This window comes from Quercus suber, unplaced genomic scaffold (genome assembly GCF_002906115.3).
Source record: "Quercus suber isolate HL8 unplaced genomic scaffold, Cork oak 2.0 scaffold_445, whole genome shotgun sequence".
Classification (NCBI taxonomy): domain Eukaryota; kingdom Viridiplantae; phylum Streptophyta; class Magnoliopsida; order Fagales; family Fagaceae; genus Quercus; species Quercus suber.
In genome coordinates this window covers 61,666-81,379 of record NW_027069896.1, presented here as the reverse complement: position 1 = coordinate 81,379, position 19,714 = coordinate 61,666, and the positions used below count along the sequence as shown (strand labels likewise).

Here is a 19,714-nt window from a genome sequence, read left to right as displayed (position 1 = left end):
TGGTAGTTAAGCTTATTAAGGGTCTAAACATAATTCTCCACATTGGACAAAAGATCGTAGTCTTTTGAAAAATAAGAACAAAAATGATTCCACTGCAAACGTAGCACAATATTTTGAATTGGACTTGATTGATTCATCATTTGTTTGCTATTCAGATAAGTGTATAGTAAATTTTACTAGTACCTATCATATTTGTCCCCATAGGGAATGGTTTTACAATTTACAGACTTGAATAGTTGTAAGGTGGTTTTATCTACATGAACGAAATTGAAATTGCATGATGCAACAATTCGTTTCCTAACGAAAGTTCAATATTTACCAGACATGAAGAAGAATATAATCTCAGTGGATTTGTTAGAATCCAAAGCTTTGAATATTGTTATGGAAAATGGAACTATACAAAGTAATATTAGGTGCATTATTAGTGATGTGGACTACACATCAAAGTAACTTATATTTCCTTAAGAGCCTGTTTGGATTGAGGGAAGTAGAGTAAAGTTAGCTGAAAAATAAGCTATTTTTCTGGCCATTTTTTGGGCCAACTCTATTATACTTTTCTTCACTCTACCTTAATCTAAACGGATCATAAAGGGAGTACAAAGTTCAGATAGAGCTACCAAAGTTTTGGTAAAATTAGGGAGAATCAGGGTTTCAATGATCACCTTTTTTGTACTAACATATTATTAAAATAAAATAAAAATAAAAAAAAAACTGTTATTTCATATTTTATTCAAGTCATTTAAACTAAAAGCTGAAATTCGAAGTTTTTGTTTTTAAATACAAATGAACCATAAGGAAAAAGAACACTAAAAAAATATATATTTTAAGGTTGAATTTCATCAAGATATTGAAATTACTGCATGTATTGCTTGTTAGGTCTAAGACAATCTCTTTCCCCTATCACATGAAAAATTATGTTTGGGGAACCTTAGACTATTGCTAGCGATAATTTAACGAAGTTAAATTAGCTACAAGGCTCTTCGCGGAGAGCCCTGTTCTCAATCATGTAACAATATGATTTGTGTTTTTAGTTTTATATTTATTTTGATAATTTAGTAAGTATAGAGACATACCTATAATGACCATCTTCGATTTAGATTTTCTCTTGTTGCAAATATAACCACCATCTGTGTTTTCACATTCCAACTTGTTTCCGCAATAATTGAGATCATTGTCTTCACATTCATTAATATCTGTTAGGATAACAAAAAAATTAATAAACTTATTTTTGGAGCTCTCACCATTCGTATCCTTTTCATTTATGCGTGATAGTTTGACAAACAAATTAATAAATTCATTAAAGTTTTGTGCAATTTATAGCTCAACCTACACATAGACCGAAAGAGATTATAAAATGAAAAGTAATTCTTAAGTACTTTCAGAATACGGAGAATAGTGTTCATTTCTTTCACATTCATGTGAGAAGAGAGAGCATAATTTCTTTACTTTGAGAGTACGTACCTAAGAATTTTCCCAAAATGTGAAGGAAAATGTTAATAATACTACCATATTTTTCTTTAAAAATATTTATAATTACAAATTGACATTGTAATGAATTTTATTGATAAAATGCCAATAACATAATAAATAAATTTACTAATTAAATATCATAATTATTTTTTTGAAAAGTTAACACTTGACATAATCTATACTATTTATTAGATGATTTCCCTATTCGAGTTGGACTTTTATGTGATGCAAAAATACCCTTATTAATGAAGGGTAGCTTCTTTTATGAAAAATGGTCATAAATGTTAAATAACAAATTTCATTTTAAATTCGAAAAGAGAACTCCTAAATTTTATGATGTTTTTCCCTTCAAGTTCATTTTCTTTTTTTTCCCTAAAATTTAGCAGTTTTTTATTCTTTTTTCATCCAAATAAAAGTAAAACACCCCCAATTTAAAAAAAAAATAAAAAACTAAGAGAACTTCTAAAATTTAGCTTTCTTTCCCTTCACATATTCATCTTATTTTTCCTACCCAAAATTTTCTCTATATCACTACATCACTTTCAAACACATGTTCAAAAAAGAAATTACAGTTATTGTTTATCTCTAAAGTTTATTATTTTTTTTTCAAAAATAAAAAATATTTCAAATTATAATAGATGCAAATTATTAAATTTTACCCAAAAAATAGAAGAGTCTTTAAGTACGTGCAACGCGTGTGTTTAAAGGCTAGTAGTTTATAAACTAAATATTGTAAAATTTATAGTATCTCTAATATCATCCAAAATAGTACTATAATTTTATTGTAAACATGCTTGGTTTAGAGATTAATCCTTAACCCAATATATTAGCCCAATAATAATAATGGACCTACCATTAATTTCAGGGGGAAAAAATTGTCAAATTCTAAAAATAAAAATAAAACAAATTGAAACCCGAAGATTGAAACTTGAAGATTAAAGTGGCCGCAATACTAATTGAGGATTAGTTGTGATCTTAGTATTACTAATTGAAATAATGAATAGTGGATGGGAATTGACTAAACTCTTTAGTCTTCACTCTTTAGTCACAGTTAGGTCATGTGATCACACAAAATAAGAAATTTAAAAAGAGAAGCTAAGGGACAGTGACATAGAAGCAGAGAGTGAGAAGATGAAGAGGCGAAGAAGCCTAAGAAATTCAAAGACAACTGCAATAGACGGAGAAATGTAAAGACAAAGTGATTGAATTGAATTGAAGAAGAAGAAGAAGAAAGGCAAAAGAAACAGTAAAAATTTTGGTTAAATTCTGGCCCATATACATTTATTGACTGAAATCCGGAATACATCCTAGCATAGGTGAAACAACCTGATAAATCCTGGTATTTCTAGTGGTATGTTTCAACTTTGTTTCTATACTGACTTGGGTAACAATGGGGTAAATACCAATCATATTGGTCATTACGGTATGAAATTGACTCTCTTATCAAAATTGTGATTTAGGTTAAATATGTTTAAGTAACAAATAATAAGTGTCCATTTAAAATGTATTATATTATCATTTGATAACTTTCAATGAAGAAGAATAATTGAAAATATTATTATGCAAGCGGCTTTATATTTTTGAGTTTATATTTCTAACATAGAATACACTTTCAATTATGAGCTATCTATACTAGAATCTATCTGTTTAAACTCAAAGGCCTACTCATTACTGAACCTAGTACTAATTAAAAAGCATGCAACTATAGGGTATACAGGTGTGAGTAAAGTTCCACATTAAATAATGATAAGAATAATGAGTTGTTAATATAACATAATTGAGCTTATATCTATTGAGCATAAACTTTTTGGGCTGGAATGTCTAGATCTATAGTCCAAGATGGATACAAAATAAATTACATTAGATTGTGTTTAGAGAAATTCCTAGAAGGATGTAAAAATAAAATATATTAGTTTGTGTATTGGTGTTCAGTGGAGGAGCACGGTTAGTTGTATACATGACTCAATGCCTAGAACGCTTTTAAAAAATGATATAAAATTCAATATTTCTTAGTAGATAACATTTAGCTTTATAGAAAAAATTAAAAGTTTGCTTATATCTATTGAGCATAAACTTTTTGGGCTGGAATGTCTAGATCTATAGTCCAAGATGGATACAAAATAAATTACATTAGATTGTGTTTAGAGAAATTCCTAGAAGGATGTAAAAATAAAATATATTAGTTTGTGTATTGGTGTTCAGTGGAGGAGCACGGTTAGTTGTATACATGACTCAATGCCTAGAACGCTTTTAAAAAATGATATAAAATTCAATATTTCTTAGTAGATAACATTTAGCTTTATAGAAAAAATTAAAAGTTTGAAACTATGAAAATAAATAGGAGATGAAAAAGAAAAAAAATTAGTGGAGGTGCTAATTTTAGTGTCATGTAAAGTAAAAGGACATAAGTACATATTTGATTCACAAAAAAATAAAATAAAATAAAAAATATGACTACGTATTTTAAAATTTAACCATTGAATTGTATATTCTTTATGCTCTTAACACACATGTTAAATTTTGTGTCAATTGAATATTATTTACTATATGATCCACAAACTTCTTTTTCATGCATAATTTTATACTTCAAAAACTGGTAATTTATTTTATACAATTAATTGATGATATAGCCATTAATATTTAATTTTGTAGAAATTTTGCAAGTATGGAGTATATAAGAAGAAAACGTAATCCAATTGGTGATTTATCAAAATTCACATTCAATAAAAAGATATTGAATAAAGTTGTAGTCTTAGGCTACAATCAAGTTTGTAGCCAAATTTTATCTTTTTAAAAAATGTAAGATTTATTATTTTTATTTGAAAAATGTTAAAGCTAATATAAATTTTATATAGTTAAATTTACAAACTGATAAAACAATGAATGTAATTTGTAGAATTCAACCATCGAATAAATGAGTGTTAGATTTTTTATTTTTATTCTTTGTAATTAGTGACACATAAATTTGTGTACTCTATATAATAAAATTTATAATATTACCAACTTCACTTTTTTCATTATTGAGTGTGATCCACTATTTTAATACGTTAATGGTGAAATTGACGACACGTGACAAGTAAAGAAATTTTGAAAGGGTGACTTAAGTTGTGTATATATATATATATATATATATATAAAAAAAAAAAAAAAACCTATTTTACATTATCAAATACCGCTTTATCTATTTTACAAATCTATTTCATAACTCACCCAACATTTCAATTTTTATTTTTACATAAAACTCATTAAAATAATATAAACTATGTCAACAAATAAATAATCGCTTTTATGAGGAGAAAAGAGAAGGGAGAAGAGAGAGAGTCTAATTGGTTTATGAGGAGAGAGTGATTAAAATAATCACTTTTATGTTTACAACCGTGCTACATTTGCATATATGCAACCTTACTATAATAAGGATTGGAAAAAAAATTTGGGTTTGCACAGCTGAATGTTGCTTGATTTTAAGGGTTTATGTGATAAAATAGCAACTGAAGGGGTTTAACACCCCAATGCTAGGGCTAACAAGCATTATGTCCATTCAACAAAAAGTAACTACTAATCAGGGTCGTTGCCTCTTGCAGTCTTGCCTCCCTCCCTTGCTTGTGATTCTAAATGAATTGGAATATAAGTGTGAGTTTGGATAGCGCGTTTTGCGCTATCTAGTGCGTCTACGTTTCATTTCTGTGGGTCCATGGGCACTGTTAATGGGACCCGCAACTTAAGAAAAATGCAAATTTAACTTTAAAACTAAGTCTTATGACATTATTCACACATTTAAAAATTATTTTGTTATCGTATTTTCAGTAATAAACAGTAATCAAACAGAACTTAAATCTAAGACGTGTGTGACATTGTCATTGGGAGTAGAATTGGGAGTAGAATTCCGTAGTCAATTTAAATTTCTTTAATTTATATTATATTACATTAACATTAATTCAATAAATAATTTATTTAGGAAAGGAGAAAAAAGTGGACAGTGAAATCCAATTACAATAATATATAAATAGAATTGTAGATTAGATATAACATAAATTAACCACTAAAAGAATGTTATCAAAATCCTATTCTCATTATATTATATAATATAGAATAAATAAAAACAGAAACCACCAAAACAATATTATTGGCTCCGACAAAAGCAAGAAATGGACGTACCATGACAATAATTATATCAAAGCTCTATAAAAAAAGAAATATCAAAGTTACTATAGCTTTCTATCTTTTTCTTAAGTAAAAGTCACTTTAGGACCATGTGACTGCTCCCTCACCCAAAGGTCAATTTCAATCGCATAAAACACTCCTCGAATCTTCCTACCAAATCGGACTTTACTGAAAGAGTAGGTAACATATGAGACTTTGCTCTCATGATATATCGGACTCATACATAATGTAAGAGAAAAATGTCTTATTAGGAGATTATCTCATAAGATAATTTTTTTAAAAAGAAAAACATAATATTGCTTTTTTATATTATTATTATAACATGGAGTAATTAGTAATTATATATGTGATTAGATTATTATAAACTGGAAATACATATTTTACTTTGAATTAAATTTAGATGAAAATATATATTTCAGAATAAAGTGCAAAACATTAGCTTAAGATGACAATATGAAGGTACATAATTTACAATAAAAAAGGGGTGTTAAAAATAAGTTTATTTTATTTTTTAAACAAATTCTAATCATATAACTAATCTAGTTAGTAAGCATTATTTTGAGGTTATACTATATAAGAATTTAATTTTAAAAATATGTATTTTGACATAATTATAATGCACATAAATGGCCATAAGGGATTATTTGTTAGATATATTAAAACCTAAATAAATGGAATATTATTTATACAAATAAGAGAGGGTTTATGATATTTCCTATAACTCAAAAAAGATTTTGGAGTCAGTATATGTGTGTGTCTGTATATATATATATATAATCCTAACCACAAAATAAATAAATAAATGAAATGAAATTTACTTGAAATGGAGAGAATGGTGTTGGGGTGCAAAAACGGAGTATATAAACTAGTATTTGAAGTTTACCTTCACATCCCCCTTCAACATAAGGATTTCCTCTGTATCCCGGAGCACAGTCACAATAAAAGGTGTAGACGTCTGGGTAAGAACAATTGACTTTGCGTCTATTTTTTAGCAAGTAAAAGAACTCACGTGAATTGTTGTTCCGTTGAAATATTGCCCATTCCAGCACCACGGGAACATATTCCCAATATTGCACAGAAGAAGGATCTGGTTTGTTTTCCTTCAACCAAACTTGGTCCACTAGGAAGGCATATTTGCAACCCTTTACTACTCCCTCTCTGTCATTTGATTCGTTTACACTTCTGAATTCAACGTCAAATGCTTGAAGGTTTGAAGGGATATTGGTCGACTCGCAGCAGTTGAAACCTGAGCATATAACTTCTTTGTCTACCTTTGAGTCCCTCTTGCAATCTGACTTGCACCCGAAAACCTTCGGAAAAATTCCAGCTATTGTTGCAAAGTTGTCGCAACCAACCGAAATGAATGTATTATCAGAGGCAGAAAAGTTAAAAGGACTTCCTGAAATGTTCGTAACTCTGTGATTTCCCGCGAGCTGACAAAACTTCGAATAAATGATTGGGATTTGAACATGAACCGTTGGAACAAAAGAATAGTGCCTATTTAATGGACTGCTACTAATATTGATTTGCCGTATCTCCATGTTCATACTAGTTAAGAGGGCTTTAGCAGAGCCGCCAGTTGTATTGCAAACAATTTCGAACCACTTGTCCAAGTAGCAATCTGGTCCAATTCCAAACGGGTATGGAATTTGAAGGTGTCCACAGCTACTTCTACAATTGGGTTTCGCTATAGATGGTGCTGCTTCTGCTAACTCGCATGTAAACAAAACTATGAAAGTAATTCGTATTACCAAATGTCCAGCCATTTTTCTCAGGTGTCACTCGCAACAGGAAGACTTTAATAGACCTCTGCCACTCGCATGTTCTCATATCTGTTGCTGAGGAGAAAAATTCACCCTCAGGTGAAAGGTCAATACATGCATGTAACACATGTGGCCACTGCCAATAATAGAGAAAATGGGACCCACTTTGATCCCAAGGAAAAATGAGCACCCGCTTTGGTCATTGTGGCTTTTCCGATCTTCTCCTAAACAAAAATTCAATTAATAAAAAAAAAATAAAAAAATAAAAAAATAAAAAAAAAACCCTCTCAAAGTTATATTTATGAGTTGTTTTAACGATTTAAGAGCTCCTTTTTTTTTTGGGTGAAACATATATGTCGAGCTCGTTTGGTAATGTTGTTTTAATAACGTTGTGAAAATACGTGTAAGTAAAAAAATATTGTAAAAATACATGTTGTGTTGCTTAAATAACGAAAATTGTTGCTCAAACAATACAACCAAATGGGCCGACCATGTCACTCACAACAAGAGGACTTTTATTGACCTCTCACCTCTATAATTGAGGTGGAGATTAGATGCATTGTCCTCCTTGGTGCAATTGCTCAATTCTCTCTCATAAAATTTTCTACTCTTTCACTTTTTAACTTTGTCTAACTTTATTATATTCAGTAGTTGAGATTGAAAGTTTTTTTTTTTTTTTTCTAACTCTCAATCTCATCTATTAAGAGTTATTGCATGGACCATTACTAATGAAAGATTGAGATTAGGTGCAATACTTAAGGTATAACACCTAATGTAATAGCTATCAATAGTTAAGATTAAGAGTTAAAAAAAATTTTAAAAAAATAAAAAAATAAAAAAACTTTCAATCTCAATAATTGAATAAAAATTTTTTTAAAAAAAAATAGAAAAGTGAAAGTATAAAAATGAAAATGGTAAAAGTGTTTGAGTGGAGAGGGGATAACTACAACTAGTGTACCTGATCCTAATCCACTAATGATAGAGGAAATGGGGCCCACCCTAATCCCCATGGAAAAACAAGCACCCGCTCTTATCGTTGTGGCAAGTAAGATGTTGCTTTCATATATATATATATATATATATATATATATAATAGTAAAATCTCAACCTTCTCCTCCAAAAAATTTCCATTAGTTAAAAAAGAAAATCTCTCCTCTCAAAGTTATACTTTGTTGAGTTGTTTTAACCAATTAAGAGTAGGGTTGTCCAACCCACCCACCCAGACCAACCGAGCCAACTCAGAAACCACTCGATTCAAGGCTTGTGATAGTTGATGGCAGGTTACAACCTCCAGAAATCAGATTTTGAAGGGTCGGTTGGTTGGCCGTCGAATCGAAATCCGATTCTAATCAACCCAATCGATCTCCAACAACCAATTCAATCAAATCTTACCAAATCCAGCAAGATCTCGTTGAGATCCATCTAGATCCAACAAGATATTGACAAGATTTCATGTCAATCTTGTGATATCTCATTGAAATCTCAATAGATCCAGCAAGATCTCGACAAATCTAGAGGACTTCAGCTAAATTTGACTGAATTTCAGCTAGATTTGATGAGTATCAGCCAAATCTCCTCCTTCTTGACTCCAATCGAGATTGACCACCCCCCAACACGAATCATACCAGTTTGACCCAAGTCCTTCACCAGTCGATGGTGGGTTTGGAAGTTTTCCACCTAATTTTGTCTGATTGGTTACTGGTTGGGCACAAAACCGACTCAGACCAACCTGCGGACACTCTTAGTTATAAGTCTTGTAACTCAACTGGTTGGTATCTTTTGGTATTTTTAAATGAGACATTCAGGGTTCAACTCTCTCGTTCTCCCAACTAACAAATTAAAAAAATAATAATAATAAATAAGAGAGGTTGTTTTAACAAAATTAATTTCCATACAAAAATAAAAATTTGTATTACTTATTTCCTTGTTTTATTTTATTTTATTACTCCATCCGTCTCACTTTGTTTGTCATGTTTGGAAAGTCAAACTTTTTAAGGGAACATCATTTATTGTCTTATTTATCTTTTAAAAATGTATAAGTTTTCAAAACTACCCTTAAATAAATTATCAAAAAATTGAATTAGTAAATTAATAAGGGTATAATAGGAACATTAGTAAATTAATAACTTTTATTTTTAGAAACAAAACAATATTTTGGATATCTCAAAATATAATAGAGGACAAACAAAGTGAGAGGGAGAGAGTATTTTGTTGCTAACTAACACTTATTATTTATTGACCCATGATGATTTTGACGTCGGATTGTGTGGCTAAAAGGGCGTCAAAGTGTGCAATAAATAAAAATTAATTTATATCAACCTTGTACATTATTTAGTACGTATATTTTTAATAAATAATTATAAATAAAGGATTGCATGTTTGGTCATAATGAGCTGCCTGGGAGGATTTAATTAGATTAAACATAAAACAAAGATTATTAAAGCCCCTTGTGGGTTTAAAAAACCCACTTGACCTCTTTGGAAATGATTAACACACAGGGTTCCTAGTTTCCATACAGAAAAAATCATTGCTAACCAAACACTATCCACTTTGTGTCTCACATTCATTGTTTTATTTTAAGAGTTTTATTTATTTATCTATTTATTTTTTGCTTCATTGGTACTAGAACATGGAAGCAAATTTGTTCTATCTAAATTTATTTCACTTATTCTTATCCGGCTTCATCCTTGGATAAACGCCAATTTTTGTAGGCTTCTTTACTCTATTCTATTAATATTACCAAAAGGAGTGCAATTTATTTTATTTTTCTATTTCGGTAACATCCAATGTTATCAATTTCGTTCTGTAGGGTCAGAATTTGTAGCCCAAGCCCAAAACAATGAATTTGTAGAGAGTGGGTGAAAGAGCTAGGTTAGTTGTGAATTTAGCAACTGTTAACTATAATATCCAAGAATGAACCAAAGTAAAAACACACTTAAAAACTAAACAAATTGATGTCCGAAGAGGAATATTATTGATTGAATAGTGAATACAGTTCTTAGAGCTACAGTAAAATCTTTCTTCCCCTCTTATTATCTTTTTTCCGATCCCCTATTATCAGAGGCCTTTCCCTTTATATAGCATCATTCCCCATCATCTCCATCGTCCACTTGTTTCTCATTTATGTATTCACTTGAGTATATGTCACATCAAGTATCTTCTTTAGCTCTCTGTGAGTGGTGGTAGCTGAGATTACACTGTTCAAGGGTCTTCTCCACGTAAATGCAGCCAGGAAAGTTGCTGCAGTGCATTAAACACGGTGGTAACAACTTTTTCTTTTAGATATTTCTCCGTTTTTATCATCTTTAGGCATGCCCAAAGCTTATCCTTCTTATTGAAGTCGTTAGAAAGATCACTCGAACCTTCCAGATATTTGTTTGATCGAGACTCTTTGTATCCGAGGAGAATGAACTCTTCGGACCACTGGTGCTCTCTTCGGACTATACTCCTCTTTCATTTCCAAGTATATCTCTTCCACACAAACTCCTTCTCAACCACTTTCTTCTCTTCGGACACACAGTAATCTTCAAGTAGGGTCCTAGGCCCAATACATAAGGTTGGACTTTTACCCCCACAATAGCCCCTCAAAATTTTAATTTTTCCCTCGCATCCGAGGAGAAAAAATAGGATTTTGACTTGTCACAGAAAATAATGGCTAAGAATATGAAAAGTACCTGAATTTACACGTGCTAGCACAGATTTAGGCGCTTCATCATTATTTGCTGACATTTCAGTATTCACGAAGTGCTATTAATTGCTCCAGGCGGCGCTATATCTTTGGTATCCAATGATGAGCCATCGATCCAACGGACAGCATTTTCCCTCAAAATTTGGGCGGGGTAATTCCCACTCATTTTCTGACCCCCCCCCCCCCTCCCTATATAAAGCCTTGAAGGAAAATATTTTTCCTTTACTTTACAGTTTCTTAGATTTCTCAACGAACTCAGACATTCAAACTTCCAAAGCTTTCCAGATCACCAGCATCATTTCCTCACAAATTCGCAAAACTCCTATCAAAGATTTAAGGATCTTCCCCTAACCCAGTTCGTGTAAGTTCTAATTCCTTCGAGTCTATCCTCTTCTCTTCGGCCACCTTTCTCGGCCACCAGATTCTCATATTTCCTCTATTCTTAGTGTTTCTTTCTTTTTACTCATCTGAAATGGGTAAATTTCAATACCTGGTCGATAGTCCTTACTTAATTGAGGCATTTAAGGAAACATATGGCATACCACAGGGAGTAAACCTGAGGTATTGTCCTCCAGAAAAGATATTAACCGACCGAAGAGAAGGAGAAGTCGTAATCCCTATGATAGCATTCATAGAAGGAGGAATGACTCTCCCTATGGGTCCAGTTACCCAAAATTATCTCCGTAACCATAGACTTTCTCCTGATCAATGTGCACCTAATATGTTTAGGATCTTATGGGCAATTGACGCTTTGAATCGTCATTTAGGACTGGGGCTTACTTCGCTTGACGTAGTACACATGTACGAATGTCATAGCCAAAAGGGAGCGGGATATTATCTTAAATCCTGATCCGACATCGTTAGACTCATTTCCTACCTACCCAAGTCTAATAAGGGGATGAAAGACGACTATCTGATCACCTCAGGCGCATGACCTGACGGTCCTCATTGCCCAACCCAACTAGGAGAGCCAAGTGGGATATCCCAGATTTAGGTTTCTGAACAATAGACTTAGGCTACTCGTCGCTTAACATTATTTTTCTTTTCTCCATATCAGTATCTTTGAGTTTTTGATTATTGTTAATTTCATTGTGGTGTTAACAGATAAAAGGCAAGTTGCTCCTCAGCTCAGCTTGACTAATATTGCCACACTCAACTATCTACTAAGATCAGAGATTTTCATAAGTGAGGACGGACAACTGTTGGCTGTCCATCTTATTCTCGGTTATACCCCAAAATCGAGCGATTTTCAGCCGGTCGGCAATGCTATAACACAAGGAGACAATCGGATTCATCGAATAGACGTCTCTCAGCGCCATTTTCTAGAGTCATTCGATCTTGCCCCCATGCCACATCCAAATTCGCAGGGTGCACCATTACTCATCCAGCCCGTTCAACAGGTTCCTCTCGAGCCAGTAACAGAAGGCGAAGGTGTTGCTTCCTCGACTTCTTCACTTGAAGAGCAAATTGATAAGTTTAAATTCAAAGGAGAGGCTTCGGGAGAGGTTTAAGTGATACAAGTTTCGGACGCCGAGGAGGAAATTGAGAGGCAGTTTAATGTCCGCCCTCCTGTTTTGATAACTGCTCTTCTAGAAGACTCTTCAGAAGAAGAAGAAGACATGGCGAGCTTAAGGGATTTGATGAAGGCTAGGAAGCCAACACCTAGGGCTAAAGGGACTGGCCCTTCTCAACCAATCGTCAACCTTCCTCCACCACCTTCCTAGATCCCTTCAGATCTCAGCCTACAGTCATTACCTGATCTGAAGAAGAAACGACCCTTGATAAATACTAAAGAAGAGGTGATGCCTCTAAAAGGGCCTAAGCAGCAATAGGTGGTTAAGGACCATCGTAGTAAAAGAGCCTCATCTACTAAAAGCCGAAAAGACAATCTTGCTGCTGAGGTGCGTTAGGGGAAACGCACATGGTGCCCCAAATTGGAATTGGACAGTGCTCCCATCCCCTGGGAAACCTCCCTCAAAAATTATCAAGGAGGGAAGGTAGGTCTCATTGCTGAGGGCTTGGAGCAGCCACTTCTCCTTCCAAAGGACATGGAGTCTTACAAGCATTTCAGCCAACACAAGCTCTTCCTATCCCTTAAAAGGGATTTAGCCATGGTAAGTGAACTGATTCGCTTAATTAAGATACTGATCTTTTTTTATTTGTCCCTTTTCTTTGCTCTATATTGAAAATTTTTGTTATGTAGATTACTCAGCAAGTTTATATGGTCGAGGAATAGAACAAGAAGTCCTATATTGAAGCCCAAGTGGAGGCCTATTCTCGATCTGAGGCAGAAAAATCACTGGGCAATCTGAAGAAGGATTATTCTTTGCTGTCCGAGCAGTTGAAAGAAATGACTAGACAGAGGGACAGTCTTGATGTAGGCCTTAAAAATACTGAGAAGCAGGCCGAAGACCAACACAAACAACTGCACATGGTCGAAATCAATCTGGCAACAGAGAGAGAGTTGGTAAAAAATCTTCGTGCTGAGCTTCAAAAAGCCAAGGAAGCTACTCAGTTGGCTGAGAAAAATGCCCAGTTGGCCAAGGAGGCAGTGGAGGCTAAACACAGGCAGCATATATGCTCGGGGTGGAGAAGACCCAACTTAGACTCACTAAGGAGTTCGCCACGCTCAGCAGATATTACTGCGATATAACTTGGGGCAAAGCCCTTGATGCCGTTGGGGTTTCTACAAAGTCAAACTTGAGGCAACCTGGGAGTATATACTATGACCCTGAAATTTGCGAACTCCCAAGTCCTGACTCTTCTCTCCCTAAACAACTCCCAGAGGCTTTGGAGTAGTCTTTGATCAGCCAAGTCCCTCCTGTCATTCTTGAAGCCCCCCAGGAATCTGGTCAGCCTGGAGACCAGGGTAAACAGGCTGAAAGTCCCCAAAACAAAGATAAAGATTTAAAGAAGAAGAAAAACTCCTCTTGAACCTAAAGGTTAGACCACGGATGCTGCTGCCCAGCCCAGCCAAACTGCTAACCGTTTGGCTCTTCGGACGAAGACTTAGAAGTCTAAGGATTTCTATTTCGTACTTGTATTAGTTAGTGTTTTTTTATTTTTATTTTTATTTTTATTTTTATTTTTATTTATTTTTATTTATTTTTTATTTTATTTTATTTTATTTTTATGTAAGGGATTGTAATGTACTTTATTTTTAATGAATGAAATTGTTCTTTTATTTTCTATCTTCGTTGTACATGTTGCAAAATTTACTATTATTGCAAATGACTGACTTGTAGTTAATATAACATAGCCAAAATTAACAATGATATCATATTAATGATGCAAACAATTTACTCCAATATTGGAAGAAACTGATTATGTAAGAATTATTAACAAACACTAAAAGCAACGAATGATATGAAGAACTCGCAGTTTTTCTCGAATATTTATGAAGAATACTACTGAGCACCAACTTTGTATTAAGTGCATGGCCGAAGAGATTTATCATAAGCTAGCATTTATTTAAATAAGTTTAAATACTTAGGAGAATCGTAAGAGAGTATTAACTAACCCGAATCACCTGGTCCGAGAACTTCAGGCATGATTGAATTTAAGTTTAAACACTTAGGAGAAATGTAATGGAGTGTTAACTAACCCAAATCATCTAGTCCGTGGACTTCAGGCATGATTAGATTTAAGTTTAAACACTTAGGAGAAATGTAATGGAGTGTTAACTAACCCAAATCATCTAGTCCGAGGACTTCAGGCATGATTGGATTTAAGTTTAAACACTTAGGAGAAATGTAATGGAGAGTTAATTAACCCAAATCATATGATTCGAAGACTTCAGGCATGATTGGATTTAAGTTTAAACACTTAGGAGAATCGTAAGAGAGTATTAACTAACCCGACTCATCTGGTCCGAAGACTTCAAGTATGATTGGATTTAAGTTTAAACACTTAGGAGAAATGTAATGAAGTGTTAACTAACCCGACTCATCTAGTCCGAAACCTTCAAGCATGATTGGATTTAGGTTTAAACACTTAAGAGAAATGTAATGGAGTGTTAACTAACTAAAATCATCTGGTCCGAGGACTTCAGGCATGATTGGATTTAAGTTTAAACACTTAGGAGAAATGTAATGAAGTGTTAACTAACCCAAATCATCTTATCCGAGGACTTTAGGCATGATTGGATTTAAGTTTAAACACTTAGGATAAATGTAATGGAGTGTTAACTAACCCAAATGATCTAGTCCGAGGACTTCAGGCATGATTGGATTTAAGTTTAAACACTTAGGAGAAATGTAATGAAGTGTTAACTAACTCAAATCATTTGGTTCGAGGACTTCAGGCATGATTGGATTTAAATTTAAACACTTAGGAGAATTATAATGGAGTGTTAACTAACCCAAATCATCTGGTCCAAGGACTTCCGGCATGATTGGATTTAAGTTTAAATATTTAGGAGAACTATAATGGAGTATTAACTAACCCAAATCATTTGGTCTGAGAACTTTAGGCATGATTGAATTTAAGTTTAAACACTTAGGAGAACTGTAATGAAGTGTTAACTAGCCCAAATTATCTGGTCCGAGGACTTCAGGCATGATTGGATTTAAGTTTAAACACTTATCCAAACAATTTATATAATTAATTGGCATAATGATTAAAGAAAAGATTTGATTAATAATAGTACCTTTTAAGGTTGTTTACATTCCAGGGACGTGGTATTACATGACTATCTAAATATTCCAAGAAATACGCCTCAATGCCAGCCCCTGAGGTAATACGATATGGCCCTTCCTAATTGGGTCCTAATTTTTTCCAAGCTAGGTTCTTCGCAGTGCCCACAACTTTCCTGAGTACCAAATCACCAGGTTCTAGAGGCCTTAGCTTTACGTTGGCATCATAGCCCTGCTTGAACTTTTGTTTGTAATGTGCTAATCAGATCATTGCATTTTCTCTCCTTTCCTTAATTAGATCCAAACTCTTTTCTAGCTGCTCATTGTTGCCGGTCGGACTGAATGAACTAGTTCTCATGGTTAGGAACCCAGTCTCCAGAGGTATGACAGCTTCAGCTCTATAGGTCATTGAAAAGGAAGTCTCTCCAGTAGACTTACGAAGTGTAGTTCTGTATGCCCAAAGTACATGTGGCAGTTCTTCCACCCATTTCCCCTTTGCATCGTCTAGTCTCTTTTTTAATCCATTAACTTTGACCTTGTTAACTGCCTCTGCTTGCCCATTCCCCTGGGGATAGGCAGGGGTGGAGTATCTGTTTGTGATTTCCAGTTCGCTACAATAATTCCTGAATGCTTTGCTATCAAATTATAGGCCATTGTTCGAGATGAGAGTATGAGGAACCCTAAACCGAGTGACAATATTCTTTCACACAAATTTCTGGACATCTACGTCTCTGATGTTGGCCAGAGATTTAGCTTCGACCCATTTGGTGAAATAGTCTGTACCGACCAGAAGGTGTTTCCTGTTTCCTACGGCTTTAGGGAATGGACCCACGATATCTTAGCCCCATTGAGCGAAAGGCCATGGGCTGGATAGCGGATTAAGGGTTCCCCCTAGCTGATGAATGTTTGGGGCAAACCGTTGACATTAGTCGCACTTCTTAACATACTCATGGACTTCTTTTTGCATATTCGGCCACTAATAACCTTGGGTAATGGCTCGGTGAGCCAAGGACCTACCTCTAGTGTGGCTTCCACAGATTCCTTCATGTAGCTCTTCTAGTAATAACTCAGCCGCTTCAGGATGCATACATAATAAGTACGGTCCTGAATAGGAGCGTTTATATAGTTTCTGGTCCTCGGATAGCCAGAACCTGGTCGCCTTCCTCCGAACTTTGTCAGCTTCCCTCCTTTTTTTGGGTAAAGTATCCTCCTTCAAGAATTTAATTATAGGATCCATCCAACTGAGTTCGGCCCTGATTTGGTGAACTTGGACTACCTCTTTTCTTGCCTCTATAGGCCCATGCAGGTCCTCGATGAGGATAATTCTCAGCAAATCTTATGCTAAAGAGGTAGCGAGCGTGGCTAAAGAATCAGCATGTGTATTACCATTTTTGGAGATGTGCAGCAAATTAAAAGAATCGAACTCCGACTGCAGATGCTTAACTCGGCTCAGGTATCCCCACATTCTTTCATCCTTTGCTTCAAACTCACCTTGTACTTGACCAATGACTAATCTCGAGTCCGAGAACACCTTCACTGACTTTCCTCCCATTTTTCGAATCATAGCCATTCCCATCAGTAAAGTTTCGTACTCGGCTTCATTATTTGTGGCCATGAAGTTTAGTCTTATTGACTTTTCGATAACAATCTTCTCTGGAGATATTAACACCAGCCTTACACTAGAACCCTTCTGATTTGCTGCACCATCTACATATACTTTCCAGGGTGATGGGCCTCGTTGAGAAATTATGCCAACCGATTTTTCATCCATGTCCTTCTCTACTGTTACCTCTTCTAAACTAGGCTCTGTGAACTCGGCCTCCAGATTTGCGAGAACCTGGCCCTTGACTGAAGTGCGGGGCATGTATTTAATGTCAAAAGCCCTTAGGATAGTGCCCCATTTAGCTATTCTTCTCATGTAGTCAGCACTTCTAAGTATAGTTTTGAGCGGAAGTTATGTGAGTACAACGACCGTATGTGCTTGGAAATAGTGAGGCAACTTCTGTGTACCAAGTACTACTGCCAAGATGGCTTTCTCCAGCGGCAGGTACCAAATCTCGGCCTCATGTAATGACTTACTCACATATAAACTTGCCTTTGCACACCTTGGTCCACTCGTATCAGTACCAAACTTACAGCACAAAGAGCCACTGCAATGTAGGCAAACAAGACCTTATCTGGTTCAGGACTGGACATAATTGGTAGCCGAGCCAAATAGTCTTTAAGTTGTTGAAAGGCTGAAGCATATTCTTCAGTCCACTCAAACCCTATCCATTTTTTTATCAATGAGAAGAAAGGTTTACACCTATCTGCTGATCGAGAGATGAATCGGTTCAAAGGTAGCTGTCATTCCAATCAATTTCTGGACTTCTTTGGGATTCTAAGGAGCTTGTAAATTGTTGATGACTTTTATCTGATCGGGATTGACTTCAATTCCCCTGTGAGTCACCATGTACCCCAAGAACTTTCTTGATCCCACACCAAATGAGCATTTGGAAGCATTTAAATGCAGCTTGTACTTTCTCAGAACTTCAAAAATGTTTTCAAGGTCCTTCACATGTTCAGAAACGATTTTACTCTTCACCACCATGTCATTTATATAAATCTCAATGCTCTTTCCCAATTGTGGCTCAAACATCCTCGTCATCATTCTCTGGTAGGTGGATCCTGCATTTTTCAAACCAAATGGCATCACTTTGTAGTGGTAGTTCCCAATAGGGGTGACAAAAGCAGTCTTCTCCTGATCCTCCAGAGCTAATGGTATTTGGTGGTAACTTTGGAATGCATCTAGGAAAATCAATCGAGGATGGCCGACAGTAGCATCTACTAGCTAATCAATTTTTGGCATAGGGAACGGATCCTTAGGACAAGCCTTATTCAAGTCGGTGAAATTTATACATACTCACCATTTCCCATTCTTCTTCTTCATCACCACAGTATTTGCTAGCCACTCAGGATTAAAAAAAAAAACTTTTTTAATAGCTCCAGCTTGTTTGAGCTTTGTTACTTCTTCTCTCATTACATCAGCATGCTCCTTGGATAGGCGTTGAGGAGGCTGCTTCTTAGGGGTAATCAATGGATTAACCTTTAGATGGTGACATATGAACTCTGGATCCACCCCTGGGGCTTCGTAGGCATTCCAGGCGAATACGTCAAGGTTTCTTTTAAAGAACTTTATTAACTCTTCCCTCTCCTATAGAGGTAGCTGAGATCCAACTTGAAAAAACTTTTCTGGGTTGTCTCCGATAGTAACTTTTGCTAAATCTTCACACCTAGTGCACTCGGATGGATCTTCAACGGGTGATGGCCGAGGTTTTAACTGTTATAAACTCCTCTCAGTCTGGGCCAAGGACTCAGTTTCGGGCTTATGCTGGATGGTAGCCACTACGCATTGTCTGGCCACGGATTGATCTCCCCGGATTTCACTAACCTGTCCTTCAGATGGATACTTAACCTTCTGATGCAGGGTAGAAGAAACAACCCCTAGCGCATGAAGCCAAGGTCTGGCTACAATTGCCATATAGGGGGAATACACATCTACAACAATGAAATCCACCTCCACTACCTCTGAGCCAGTCTATACAGGTAATCGTATTTGGCCCTCCGGGGTGACGACTCTTCCTTCAAAGCTAACCAGGAGAGAATTGTATGGTGTTAAGTCATCAGGTTTTAGGTTCAACCCCTTGTAAAGATCAGGGTACATTATCTCTACTGCACTACCCTGGTCCACCATTACCCTTTTTATATCATACCCTCCAATTCTGAGAGTGATTACTAAAGCGTCATCATGGGGTTGGATGGTTCCAATCTTGTCTTCGTCCGAGAACCCTAAAATCGGTTAAGTATTCGGTCTAGCTCTCTTCGGACCTTGGCCAAAGTCCCCTGCGAGTAATCGGGCTACCGACATAACCTTGGATGGCTAGGATCCTGTTCTCCGCTGTGCGGAGAAGATGACATTGATAGTTCCCAATGGAGGCTTTGAAGAGTCATCTCTTCGG

At 35.2% G+C, this 19,714-nt stretch overlaps 1 protein-coding gene across 2 annotated transcripts; it reads right to left on the bottom strand.

Annotated features, from left to right (window-relative positions):
- Window positions 1–987: 987 nt before the first annotated feature.
- On the bottom strand, window positions 988–7,509 carry LOC112033782 (wall-associated receptor kinase-like 8). 2 transcript variants are annotated; one of them, XM_065762176.1, is made up of 2 exons: window positions 6,515–7,506; window positions 988–1,193 (listed from the first exon to the last, which is right to left on the bottom strand). In XM_065762176.1, the coding sequence occupies exons 1-2, from the start codon at window positions 7,395–7,397 to the stop codon at window positions 1,003–1,005; spliced, it is 1,074 nt and encodes a 357-aa protein (XP_065618248.1). In that variant the 5' UTR covers window positions 7,398–7,506; the 3' UTR covers window positions 988–1,002. The 2 variants fall into 2 exon arrangements, with proteins under 2 accessions (XP_065618248.1, XP_065618249.1); XM_065762177.1 differs by lacking the exon at window positions 988–1,193 and adding an exon at window positions 4,920–5,799 and having other exon boundaries at window positions 6,515–7,509.
- Between the last annotated feature and the right edge of the window lie 12,205 nt (window positions 7,510–19,714).

Bases quoted from the DNA above. Each gene is read 5' to 3' on its own strand.
- LOC112033782 (XM_065762176.1), bottom strand. From the start codon at position 7,397: ATGGCTGGACATTTGGTAATACGAATTACTTTCATAGTTTTGTTTACA. The intron at 1,194-6,514 runs GTAAACTTCAAA...TTATCCTAACAG, and splicing joins TGTTGAAGGGGGATGTGAAG to ATATTAATGAATGTGAAGAC.